Source organism: Anomaloglossus baeobatrachus, chromosome 8 (assembly GCF_048569485.1).
Source record: "Anomaloglossus baeobatrachus isolate aAnoBae1 chromosome 8, aAnoBae1.hap1, whole genome shotgun sequence".
Classification (NCBI taxonomy): domain Eukaryota; kingdom Metazoa; phylum Chordata; class Amphibia; order Anura; family Aromobatidae; genus Anomaloglossus; species Anomaloglossus baeobatrachus.
In genome coordinates this window covers 247,650,708-247,664,766 of record NC_134360.1, presented here as the reverse complement: position 1 = coordinate 247,664,766, position 14,059 = coordinate 247,650,708, and the positions used below count along the sequence as shown (strand labels likewise).

Sequence of the window (14,059 nt, the reverse complement as noted above, 5' to 3'; positions counted from 1 at the left end):
CCACCGTAGCAGGTGTTATTAGCACCATGTCTTCATTAACCAGGCATGTCACTTTCTCTGCACCCTCAGACGGCCTACACTGTGCCCCCTCTCGGCGCTTATTACGTCTTCGGCGTCGGGAGGAAGTTTTGCCCTTCTCGCCCATCTGTACCACACTGTACTCGTTTGTCACCTTACTAGAGTCAGTGTCTTTACTGGAGTTATCATCACTCCCCCTGGTATCCTGGACTATCATGTCCCCACTTAACCAGATATCTGCCTCCCTTTCTGGAGCTACCCCGTTTTTAACGGTCACACTATCGGTTATTCCCTTAGTCCTTATGTCACTAAGTTGGGTCCGTCCATCATTTTCTTTGGTCACCCCTAACTTAGGACAGTCAATTTTAGGAGGTGCTATCTCCTCCTTACCACACATAACTGCACAACAAGGACCCCTTTTCACCTCCCAATGTGGTGGGGTTTCCTTTGGGCTGTTCCGGCTCTTACACAAGCAACCGTATACGTCCCCCTGCTTCCACAAGTGCACAAATAATTTAGAGTCCCAACCTATAATAATTGGGTGCAGTAAATCTGAGACTACTCCAACATCATGAGAACCACTGTCCCAGGCTGTCTTAATGACCACGCTGGATACCGGGTATTCTGTCTCATTATTGTGGGTGCAGCCGACGTGGATCTTCCTTCCAGGAATCAAGTTGACATCAGAAGTGGCCCTCACCAGGATCACCAAGCTCCTTGAGTCTACGACCCCTGTTACAGATTCCCCATCCACTTCCACGGAACACAGACGTGGCTTCTCGTCGGATGGGTGGTCTATATTGCAAACAGGACACTTGTGGCATGAACACTGTTGTCCCTGGCTACAGTCCATCTGTGCCACTTCACCCTTGGATTTGGGATGCTCCGCACCCTTTTGGGGGACCACCCCTTTATGAGACTCCACCCCTTTATGGGCAACCACCCCCTTATGGGCAACCACCCCCTTATGGGCAACCACCCCTTTATGGGCAACCACCCCCTTATGGGTAACTATTCCCTTCTGGGACTCCGCCCCCTTTTGCGGTTTCCATGCAATGTCCTTAGCCCCCAGTTCACACCGTTTGCCCTTGTCTCCCTGGGCACCCAGTGTCCATACTGGCCCCTGAAGGGAACGCTCAAACTGGTCCATGGCTGTGACATCGCTACACACCGACAGCTCCTGCTGTCCCTGGACCAGGAACTGGTACAGCTCCTCCACAACGTCCGCAGGGACCATTCCCTCTTTTTGGCTTTTAGCCCCCACTGCTGTCACTGGACCTCCAGGCACATGCTGTTGGTGCTGCTGGCTCTGCAGCAGCTGGTTCAGGAGCTCCTCCATGCTGCAACGAAAAGAGGAACAGGAAGGGCGCTCCAATGGGTAATACCCGGTGGTCAAAGACAGGGGGGGGGGGTTAGAGAACCACTAACCTTTCCGGGTTGTACCGCCCGTACAACCAGGATCTCCAGCCTGTGGTGTATCACTGCTCACCAAGCAGGGCCTTGCAATTCCGGCTGGCCTGGAACCTCCAGTCGCTGGACTCTCGCCACTGCAGCACGGGTCCCCAACGACCTGCTGATTCACCGCCAGGTGCTTCAGAGCGCTGTCCCTGTTCGTGGACCCGCCGATCCACCGCCAGATGCTTGAGTGCGCAGACAATTTTCGTGGACCCGCCGATCCACCGCAAACCGCTTCAAAAAATTTTCGTGGACCCGCCGATCCACCGCAAGCAGTCCGTATCCACAGGAATATGTCCTAGGCCGTTGCCCCTAGCAACCAGGCTGCGTTGCCCCTAGCAACCAGACCGCATGCCCGCATTCTCCACCATATGTAACGTTGCGCCCTGCAACGTGGGGGTTTCACTCCCTTGCAGCGGTGTGAGGTTGCTTCAGCAACACATGTACACAGTCTCTTCATAGAAATTCTGGCAGTTTATTAAAAACACTCAGCATAAACTGCCCTCAAACATAAACAATAAGTCCATAATGGAAGTTTAGCAACTTCCCCACTCTCTGGCTGCTGCCAGCATACAGCTCTAGCCAAGGTTCCTTCCAGCACCCAGGGCCCTCTGCAGACCCCTGTCTGTCTCTCCTCCTGGAGAGATTCGGCCCTACAGCCCTGGCCTGGCTGCACTCACCTCAGACTCAATATCAGAGCCTTGTGTTCAGGCTCCACACAGGCTGATACACCCAGAGCTCCCGGCTCTGCTCTCACTTGTTTCCAGTCCACACACTGGACGTCTGGAGCTAGTCTCTATCTAGACTGCCCTAGACACACTCCACCCAGGTTCAGAGACAGGATTGCTTTAACCCCTGGAGCCACACCCACAGGTGGTAAGGAGTGTGTAATCAGCATCACACACCCTTCCATGGCTCTGCATGTAATGCAATCCTGTGGAACCACAGGTCCCAGCCAGCTTCACATTGCAGAGCACCCATGCTTCTGCAAAACATACCGGCCCTTTGTAATACGGCCGGTTGATACCTCACAAATATATATATATATATATATATATATATATATATATATATATATATATATATATACATACATACATACATACATACATACATACATACATACATACATACATACATACATATATATAGGGTGAAGAGATCCAATGTTCAACAAGCATATTTCTTATATTCCAGGTTCAAAATAAATGTTTTGACAAACCAACTGCAATCTGATATGAGGAGACCATAGGTTTGATTACATTTTAGGGGAAATTCAAAGATCCCCCCCAAAATTACAATTTTGGTATTTCAATTTTTTTTTTTTCTGTATTGCCATTTCCTAATTTCCTACCAGTGGCAATTTTTTTTTTTACATTTTGCTATGTGAGTTTGTAAAAAAAGGGGGATAATTCAAACTTTGATTTAAGTTCTAATTTATTTTTTTTATATTTTGCCTGCTCAATACACTGTATTATTGCAGTATATAGTGAAATTAATGATCTCATGAAGCGCAGCCCATTGGCTGGGCTTCATAGAAGTTCTAGCATTACAAACACGAGGATCTTCAGTAAACACCCAACTGCCATGGCAATCAATTGGCACCCACGGTCTCAGGGTGCTAATGGGTATCAAAATTGACATCTGCTGTGTAAGAAGCCTTTCATATGCTGTTGTCTTGCTTTATAGTGGCATTTAAAAGGTTAATTCTTGCGGTTAGAGCTAGCTGTGACCATACAAGTTATTTTTGGATGCTGGCACCCATGGAGCGGGCTGAGCTCTATATTTTGAGAATGTTCAGACAAAGTATGTGTACAGCGCCTGGTGTTAAAGGGTGAAAAACAGCACTACGTTGCACAAACACAATTGCCAAAAAAATTATTTTGGTAGCCCAGTGGGAAAAGTAGTTCATACCAACCAAAGCAGAGACATATCCGTGATTGGATTGTCAAGATGCCTTACGTAAGTCTATTGCCCAAGTGTTGACATTGATCTACAGCTTGCCCTGTTAGATACTATGTAATGGTGGAGGTTATTTTTAAGCCATCATTGTTTGATCGTATTGACCTGACCTCTGGGATATTTTCAGATCAGAATAATGTAGGAAGCTCCTGCCAGGGCCACAGCTCCCATCTATGTGATGTGTGATGACCCAGGGTTGCGGGGTACTCGGTCCCGGGCGTGTGTGACACTCAGGGGAGTTGTGGTCGTGGCCGATGCCCAGTTCCGTGACCCTGGGGTCGGTCCGAATAAAAAGAGGTAAAAATAAAAGCAAATAAAATAAAAGAGTTTGTCGACTACGCCACTTGCGGTGTGCGGAAAAGTTATTTGAAGCCGCCGCTGCAGAGTCTTGCTGGGGCTGATGGAGTAGTGCAGCTTAGGTGTTTTGGGCCCTCCGCAAGCAGGGCTGAACCCCAGCAGTGGATGATGGAGGTTATGGTAGGGAACAGTTAGTCTATGTGTACGGAGGCGATAAGGAAACCCTCCACACAAGTATTGCAGTTTTAACTTGTCTTGTTTTTACTTGAGTGTTTGGACCCGCTGCTGCTGGTTCCAGGTGTATCCGCTCCCCTTGTTCTCCGTGCCAGCTGTGACCTGAGTTGGCTGTCCTCCGTGCACACTTGTTTTTGATGGGCTCCCGTGGCCTAGAGCTGCTTGGGAACCCCTCCGTTTCCGTCTTGGTCCTATTGCAGGCAGCCTGGACTATTTAAGGGGTTCAGTTCCCGGTCCCATCTTTGCTGCTGATGCTTCAGACTCTTTGGTTGGCGATGGACCCTGGAGATCTTCTCACCTGGCAGATTTAACAGTTGACCATAAAGTGTCCCGCTGTCCTAGGGTCTGCACCCCGCCTCGTGCTGAGTCCTGTGAGCCTTGGTTCCAGACTTCCACAGGCGCCCTGTGGTTCCTGGAGTCTTACACTTCCACAGGTCACCCACGGTGCCTGGAGTCCTGGTACTTTACTCCACAGTCCCTCACTCATTTTACAGCTTTCTGTTATTACTTCAGGTCTTTTCTTTCCTTTCTGTATGTTCACTCTTTCACTCCTCTGACTACTACTCTCAACTCCTATCTCCTTCATTCCTTTTCTCACTTGACTGACTTCTACCACTTCCTCGCGCCAACTTTCTGTTGCTGGGTCTCTCCCTACAGATTGGGTGGCGACTATGCAGTCAGTGCCCATCCCTTTTACCTGTTGCTAGGCAGTCTCCCAGTTTGGTGTTGGGGTTGTGTATGTGGCCTGAAGGTGCTGGTATATTGAGTGGCACGGATATTCCGTGGTTTGGGTTTTTCACTCACATTTTGTGGCACCTGGTACCGCAGGGGTGCTACAGATGTATCACAGGGATCTACAAGGTCAAACTCTACCTATTGAGCATTGATGGCCCGTTCTTGAGATCCCCGGTGAATGATACCAAGTCAGTGGGATTTGTCCATCAGTGTGTATATATGTATATATGTGTATATATATATATATATGTATATATACATATATATATATATATATATATATATATATATACCCGTCTCTGATGAGACAGAAAAATTACAGCCATAGGAATAATTTGTGTTCCTTTAGAGGTAACTTTATGTTAAAATTTGGGCATTAATGGCAAGCGGCCTGGTTGGTTTATGGTTCCGTGTGGTTGGAACTTCTATGCGTATAACTAGACCCAGGCATGCCACCCTCGTCAGCCTAAACCCTCTGCAGATTTCAAGTGTTCCTGACAGATTAGATCCATAGGATTATATGTGTTCTTAAGTGGGTGGTCTGCTTTATTAAAGGAAATGTATCCTTATATAACAAGCCACGGTCATATTTCCAAGCATGGCATAAACTGCTCTGGATTACTTGTTATTCCCATATGTCTGTAAATATGCCAGTTATGCTAATTGTCTTGGCAAATAAAAATAATGACTTTTTTTGTATTGTTTGAAAATCAGAATATGAAAAGAAAGAAAATCAGTAGTCATTAAGGTACCGTCACACTAAGCAACTTACCAGCGATCCCAACAACGATAGGGATCGCTGGTAAGTTGCTAGGAGGTTGCTGGTGAGCTGTCACACTGCGACGCTCCAGCGATCCCACCAGCAACCTGACCTGGCAGGGATCGCTGGAGCGTGGCTACACGAGTTGCTGGTGAGCTCACCAGCAACCAGTGACCAGCCCCCAGCGCCGCGTGGAAGATGCTGCGCTTGGTAACTAAGGTAAATATCGGGTAACCAAACCGATATTTACCTTGGTTACCACTGCACGGAGCTACATGTGCAGAGAGCAGGGAGCAGCGCACACTGAGCGCTGGCTCCCTGCTCTCCTAGTTACAGCACACATCGGGTTAATTAACCCGATGTGTCCTGCAGCTACACGTGCACAGAGCAGGAGCCGGCACAGGCAGTGAGAGCGGCGGAGGCTGGTATCGAAGGTAAATATCGGGTAACCAAGGACAGGGCTTCTTGGTTACCCGATGTTTACATTGGTTACCAGCCTCTGCAGAAGCCGGCTCCTGCTGCCTGCACATTTAGTTGTTGCTGTCTCGCTGTCACACACAGCGATCTGTGCTTCACAGCAGGACAGCAACAACTAAAAAATGGCCCAGGACATTCAGCAACAACCAACGACCTCACAGCAGGGGCCGGGTTGTTGCTGGATGTCACACACAGCAACATCGCTAGCAACGTCACAAAAGTTGTTCGTTAGCAGCGATGTTGCTAGCGATGTTGCTTAGTGTGACGGGGCCTTAAGACTTCTTTACAATGAAAAATTGTGTTAAATTGGTTATAAAAATCCTTATTAAAGGCATTTTTGTGACCCTGAAGCCCCCTGACTTTGGCTGTCGGTCAGTGTCAACCAACCGTGTGATCCTGTGATGTCATTATGGACAATATGTCATTAAGTTTATAACCCCAGAGCACAAGGGATCTGAAGAGGCTGGTGGGGAAGGGGGGGGGGCAGAGGACCCTTCAGGGATATTTGCTACAAAATGAGTTATAAAACCCATCTAACAACTGATCCTAACCTACTACAATCTCTATTATGTATTTGGTTTCCAAGGGATGTAAAGTTGTTGAGATCAAGTAGGAAACAAATGAAATCTACAGCAATACCTAGGTTCAGAGTACATCTCCCCTCGCTATTCCCCAGCCTCGCCACTCTGCCAATCCCTTCACTGGCTTCCCATCGCCCAACGACTCCAGTTCAAAACATTAACCATGACCTACAAAGCCATCCACAACCTGTCTCCTCCTTACATCTGTGACCTAGTCTCCCGGTACCTACCCGCACGCAACCTCAGATCCTCACAAGATCTCCTTCTCTGCTCCTCTCTTATCTCCTCTTCCCACAATCGCGTACAAGATTTCTCCCGTGCCTCCCCCATACTCTGAAACGCTCTACCTCAGCACATCAGACTCTCCCTACCGTGGAAAGCTTCAAGAGGAACCTCAAGACCCACCTCTTCCAACAAGCCTACAATCTACAATAGCCCTCAGTCCAGTACACCACTGCGCAACCAGCTCTGTCCTCACCTATTATACCATCACCCATTCCCTGTAGACTGTGAGCCCTCGCGGGCAGGGTCCTCTCTCCTCCTATACCAGTCTGTTTTGTACTGTTAATGATTGTTGTACGTATACCCTCTTTCACTTGTAAAGCGCCATGGAATAAATGGCGCTATAATAATAAATAATAATAATCTTTCCAAGAATGGTGAATAGTGATGAGCGAGCACTGCCATAATTGTGTGCTCAGTACTCGTAATCAGCAGTTATTACTTGGAAGGGCGCAACTCAAGTACCCGAGTATAACGGAAGTCAATAGGGAACTGTAGCATTTTTCCAGGAAATCTTTCGGATAAATTCTCGAGCTCCCCATTGACTTCCATTATACTCAGGTAGTTGAGTTGTGTCCTTCCGAGTAATAACTGCTCATTATGAGTACCGGACAGCAGGAGAAAAGCAGGTTTAAATACCGCGCCAAACCACAGGAGTCCAGATGAAGTTAGTAAATATCTTTTCTTTATTTACACAGGTCTACGCGTTTCAAGGACATATCCGTCCTCTTCCTCAGGACAAAATGCAGAGAATAGTATTCTCTGCATTTTGTCCTGAAGAAGAGGACGGATATGTCCTTGAAACGCGTAGACCTGTGTAAATAAAGAAAAGATATTTACTAACTTCATCTGGACTCCTGTGGTTTGGCGTGGTATTTAAACCTGCTTTTCTCCTGCTGTCTGATATCTCTCCGTGTTGCGGGACCGCTGCCTTCCACGCTACTTTCATGCTGTCAAAGGGGTTGTGACTGCCACAACCGCATCAGGTGAGTGTTCCTGCTAAACATTCACCTCCCATTGTCATACCGGGTAAGACCCTATTTGTGCCTTATCTTCCCACAGTTTTTCTTCCATTATGAGTACTGGGCACCCGAGCATGGTAGTGCCCGCTCATCACTAGTTACGAGTACTGAGCACCCGAGCATGGTAGTGCTCGCTCATCACTAGTTATGAGTACCGGGCACCCGAGCATGGTACTGGCCGCTCATCACTAGTTACGAGTACTGAGCACCCGAGCATGGTAGTGCTCGCTCATCACTAGTTACCAGTACCGAGCACCCGAGCATGGTAGTGCCCGCTCATCACTAGTTACCAGTACCGAGCACCCGAGCATGGTAGTGCCCGCTCATCACTAGTTACCAGTACTGAGCACCTGAGCATGGTAGTGCCCGCTCATCACTAGTTACCAGTACTGAGCACCTGAGCATGGTAGTGCCCGCTCATACCTAGTTACCAGTACTGAGCACCTGAGCATGGTAGTGCTCGCTCATCACTAGTTACCAGTACTGAGCACCCGAGCATGGTAGTGCCCACTCATCACTAGTTACCAGTACTGAGCACCTGAGCATGGTAGTGCCCGCTCATCACTAGTTACGAGTACTGAGCACCCAAGCATGGTAGTGCCCGCTCATCACTAGTTACCAGTACCGAGCACCCGAGCATGGTAGTGCTCGCTCATCACTAGTTACCAGTACTGAGCACCCGAGCATGGTAGTGCTGGCTCATCACTAGTTACCAGTACTGAGCACCCGAGCATGGTAGTGCCCACTCATCACTAGTTACCAGTACTGAGCACCTGAGCATGGTAGTACCCGCTCATCACTAGTTACGAGTACTGAGCACCCGAGCATGGTAGTGCTCGCTCATCACTAGTTACCAGTACCGAGCACCCGAGCATGGTAGTGCTCGCTCATCACTAGTTACCAGTACTGAGCACCTGAGCATGGTAGTGCTCGCTCATCACTAGTTACAAGTACTGAGAACCTGAGCATGGTAATGCCCGCTCATCACTAGTTACCAGTACTGAGCACCTGAGCATGGTAGTGCTCGCTCATCACTAGTTACCAGTACTGAGCACCTGAGCATGGTAGTGCCCGCTCATCACTAGTTACCAGTACTGAGCACCCGAGCATGGTAGTGCTCGCTCATCAGTAGTTACCAGTACCGAGCACCCGAGCATGGTAGTGCCCGCTCATCACTAGTTACCAGTACTGAGCACCTGAGCATGGTAGTGCTCGCTCATCACTAGTTACAAGTACTGAGCACCAGAGAACCTGACTGCCCTCAGTGTCAGAAAGTTTTTCCTAACGTCTAATGTAATAACTTTGTTGGAATCAAATCCAAATAAACCTTACGTTTCTATCTAACAATAAGATCTTCATCAGACAGATTGGTGAACTATGAGTCTTAGCAGTAACGCAGCAGAACGAGCTCACCACGGGACTGTGTCCCGTTTTCTCATCTTATTATTAGACCGGAACGTCCTGTTTATTTGGATTGTTATTCCAATAGAGTTATAAAATTTTCTTTTCACATTTGGAGTGCCAGATTACTTTTGTATTTCACTAGAATACTTATCGGTTTATGACTTTCTATAGAATTGACCTTAGCACATTATTGGACACAAACAGAAAAGGGCCCCTGTGCAAGAACAATATATGGGCTCCATGTAGCTCAAGAGCTTTTCATAATGCATAATTCCACCTGTTTTGGGGGTAGGGTGAACCCCCAACCTCTTGGGCCCCAGTCCGCCCATGCCTTAGTACAGATATGTCTGAGATGGGTAAATGAGATTGCAAGTCCTATATTGGAGATAGGGAATGGTGTGAATGGCAGCAATCATTACCCAGTGCTGTACAATATGTTGGTGCTGGAGAAATAAATAAATAGATAAACATAGAAAACCAATCAATTTGCTAATTCTGGGTCACAGCACATATTTTAGTCCAGAGCTGCATTCACAATTCTGCTAGCTGTTACTATACATAGTCATCAATATATTGCTATAACTGTAGCCAAGATCTTAAAGGGGTTCGTTAATGAAGACAACCCACGTCCATATGAGCTTACGAGTGTCTTCCCATTCTGGCAGAATTAAGCCTGCATTGCATTAGATGGACTGCCATTTACCTGAGTTTCAAGTCATGGTCCATTTGCACGGGAATTGCCTGATGGCTTCGATTTTCTCCGGTAAAATCAGAAGAGAAATCTCTTTTAATGCAGTTGGACCATTTGTTTCTCATTTATCAGATTACTTTACAGCGTAATGATGACACGTCTCAGAATGCAAAACCCCAGAGCTAGTGCTCTCCAGATATTTAAACCTGCAAGGAATTTCAGCTCCAAAATTGACAGAATTGTGATTTCAGCTCTGGAAGTTGGAATCAGTAGGAGATTTGTAATGTAACATATATATGAAGTTGTTCAGCTTTTTTGTGGGTTAATTCACGGTTAAACTATAAGATTGTTGTGTAAGAGGAATATGAAGAAGATTCATCATCTTTGCATTATTTCTTTACATTGATTTTGGATTCCTTCTCTTTTCCAGGGAATGGTTGGACCCCATGGCAATCCCGGATTACCTGGCCCACCTGGCCCAAAAGTAAGTAACAGTAAACTGTTGTTGATCTAGAACACGCTGAGGGGGGTATAATATGATGAATGGCGACACATTTTGCTTCTAAATCATTGCTTCATGTAGCGTTAATGCTAGAGGGGAGTTTTTTGCATATAGAGATAAAACCAAAATTAGAAAAGTCAGAAAGCAGAGATGAGTCCAACTATATGTCAGGCTGTGTTCTCTAAAACTCTGCCAAAATTCAAGTGTTGAGATCAGTAAACGACTCTGATTCAGCCCCCGAGCTTCAGTGTTTTGGAATCGGATCACCTTATCTCAGGACTTGTCTATGTTAGCACGCATTTGTATACTTTGTAGATACATGTTACAACTATCTGAGAGCAATTTATATCTTCCCAAACAATTATTATTATTATCAGGCCATATTCACAATTATGCTTTCTGTGCTGCCTTTTAGGGTGCATGGATATGGCGTCTTTAAGGCTACTTTCACAATTGCGTTGAACGGTATCCGTTGCATTGCGTTGTGTGACGGATGCAACGGATGTGTTGCATATAGTGGCATAGCTGATGCAACGGATCGTACAAAAAAACGGAATCTGTTTTTTTTTTTTTTCTTTTTCTTTACAGTTTTACCAGCAGCAGACTATTGTGAAAGATCAGCTGATCGCTCACAGCAGCCGGTCGCCGGGTGATCAGCTGATCGCTCACAGCAGCCAGTCGCCGGGTGATCAGCTAATCGCTCACAGCAGCCAGTCGCCGGGTGATCAGCTGATCGCTCACAGCAGCCGGTCTCCGGGTGATCAGCTGATCGGTCACAGCAGCCGGTCTCCGGGTGATCAGCTGATCGCTCACAGCAGCCGGTCTCCGGGTGATCAGCTGATCGCTCACAGCAGCCGGTCCCCGGGTGATCAGCTGATCGTTCGGCCGCCGAGAATGTGTGCGGGGGGCGGAGTGCGGAGTGGGTGGAGCCGAGCGGGGCCATGGCGCTGAGGACGTCAGTGCCGCGGGGACAGCATCGCCGGGGACAGATGAGTGAGTGTGTGTGTGTGTGTGTGTGTGTGTGTGTACATGCGGAGTGCGGGAGGGGGCGGAGCCGAGCGGGGAAGTGTCGGGCTCCCTGCACACATAGCCAGGGTAAATATCGGGTAACTAAGCAAAGCACTTTGCTTGGTTACCCGATATTTACCTTGGTTACCAGCGTACACCGCTTAGTGCTGGCTCCTTGCACACGTAGCCAGGGTAAATATCGGGTAACTAGGCAAAGCGCTTTGCTTAGTAACCCAATGTGGACCCTGGTTACATGTGCAGGGAGCCAGAGAGAGCATGCGCAGTGAAATCCTAAGGATTCCGCTGCTCAAAAAACGTTACATGTTGCGTTCCTTCCGCCCGGCGGAAGCAACGCAGCGTCAGCCAGCAGAAGCAACGCAGGTCCATCACTAGCAATCCGTCGTCCATACAAGTCTATGGGAAGCAGCGGAATCCGTTAATGGATTCTGCTGTTTTCCAAAACGACGGATTGCAACTGAAGGAAAACAACGCAAGTGTGAAACTAGCCTTAGATGCCAGTGCACCTGCATTGTTTTTGAAGCAGAAGACACTACTGGTAAAGACCGGTGGAGTTTTTCCTAAAGTGTCTTTTTGGACTTGTTTTTTGGATATTTTTTACATTTGTGTCTTTTGTTTAAATCCATATATACAGCAGGTGAAATAAGTATTGAACACGACATCAATTTTATAAATTAATATATTTATAAAGGTGCTATTGACATTAATTTCTCACCAGATGTTGGTAACAATCCGTCCAATCTACACAGGCAAAGAAATCAAATCATAGATGTCTATAAATTATGAGTGAGGCTTCAGCCACATGGGGATTAGTGCGAGTCCTCGCATGACACTCGGCTCACTCTCGTAGCACAGCGGGAGCCGAGTGCCATGCGACTGTCATGCGACTGTGGTCCGATCATGTGATCAGACCACAGCTGCGGAGGGGAAAGCCGGCGCTGCGAAGGGGAAGGCCAGCGCTGTGGAGGGAAGGGAAACATTTATCTCCCTATCTCCTCCGTTGCCGGCTGATTCGAGAATCGCACTGCTCTCGCATTACACCGGTGTAATGCGAATGCAATGCGATGGTTCTCTCGCACCCATAGACTTGAATGGGTGCGAATGAAACAGGATTGCATTCCACCCGCAGCATGCTGCGATTGTTTTCTCTGTCCGACTAGGACTGAGAAAAAAATAGCTCACTGGGCTTCCATAGAGTAATATTGGTCCGAGTGGAATGCGATTTTTTTTTAAATCGCATTCCACTCGCTCTGTATTACTCGCTGTGTGCTGACCCTAATAATGATGACTCTAAAGATGACACCGCAGCTTTCTTCTCTTGCTCATATACAGTATACCATAGTGAAGATTTTTATGCCATCAGAAGATTGGACCAATCACTTCTTTAAGCCTGAAGAGGCTAACAAAAGCTAATCGATCAAATCGATTTGACATTGCTGTGCATATATTCATTCTTTTTGGCTTCCTTTAATGCTTTGTCAGTCAGCTCCAGGCAGAATGTTCCTTATTATTATTATTATTATTTTTATTAGTATGTTGTGTGTACATACCCTTAAGGCTGCTATACACCAGACAATCTATCGTGCGATAGATCGTTGGGGTCACGGTTTTTGTGACGCACATCCGGCATCGCTGGCGATGCCGGCCTGTGTGACACCTCCTAGCGATGCAGTATCGCTCACAAATCGTGAGTCGTGTACTGGTCGCTAGGTTCCATAATATCGGTCCTGAAATCGGGCGACGGTTGTTCATCGTTCCCGTGGCATCACACGTCGCTCCGTGTGACACCACGGGAGCGATTAACATCGCGTACCTGCCTCCTGCGTCAGCCGCCGGCTCTATGTGGAAGGGAGGAGGTGGGCGGGATGTTTACGTCCCGCTCATCTCCGCCCCTCCGCTTCTATTGGCCGGCGGCGCTGTGACGCCGAACGTCCCTCCCACTCCAGGAAGTGGACGTTCGCAGCCCACAGCGAGGTCGCATGAGAGGTAAGTACGTGTGACGGGGGTTAACGACTTTGTGCGCCACGGGCAGCGATTTGCCCGTGACGCAAAAAGGATGGGGGCGGGTACGATCGATTGTGAAATTGCACAATCGGTCGTACCGTGTAAAGCAGCCTTGAGGCCTAGTGACCATGCTGCTGACTTATCGCGGAATTTTCCGCTGTTTTTTCGCGGATTTGCCGCAGATTTCTTGAAAATCTGCAGTACAGTGAGTCCCCAGCCATTTCTATGTGATTTTGTAAGTCTTGTGCCCATGTGCATTTTTTTCCACTGTGGAAATAGTGCGGATTTCCCTGACGAAAAATCTGCAGCATGTCAATTATTCCTGCGGATTTACCTGCGGATTTTGCCAATGCAAGTTAATGTGAGGTCAAAAATCCACAACAAATCTGCAGGTCTGTTCCCACAGGGGGGTTTTCCTGCGTTTTTGGTGCATATTTTTCCACGAAATCCAATGGTTAAAATGCGCACCAAAATCCGCACAAAAAACGCACCCGAGTTTTGGTGCAGATTTTGCTGCAGAAAAATCCGCACGATCTTTTGTCCATGGGCACTAGGCTTTAAAGTGCTAAAAAATGGTACCATCCAAATAAAATGCATTCAAAATCTGAA

General features: G+C 47.5%; 1 protein-coding gene across 1 annotated transcript in view; it reads left to right on the top strand.

The window, feature by feature from the left end:
* The window catches only part of COL24A1 (collagen type XXIV alpha 1 chain), a 382,434-nt gene that overhangs the window by 99,658 nt on the left and 268,717 nt on the right, over positions 1 to 14,059 (top strand). The window contains exon 5 of the mRNA XM_075320523.1: positions 10,349 to 10,402. Coding sequence (XP_075176638.1) covers positions 10,349 to 10,402 — 54 coding nt within the window. The remainder of the gene's footprint in view (positions 1 to 10,348; positions 10,403 to 14,059) is intronic.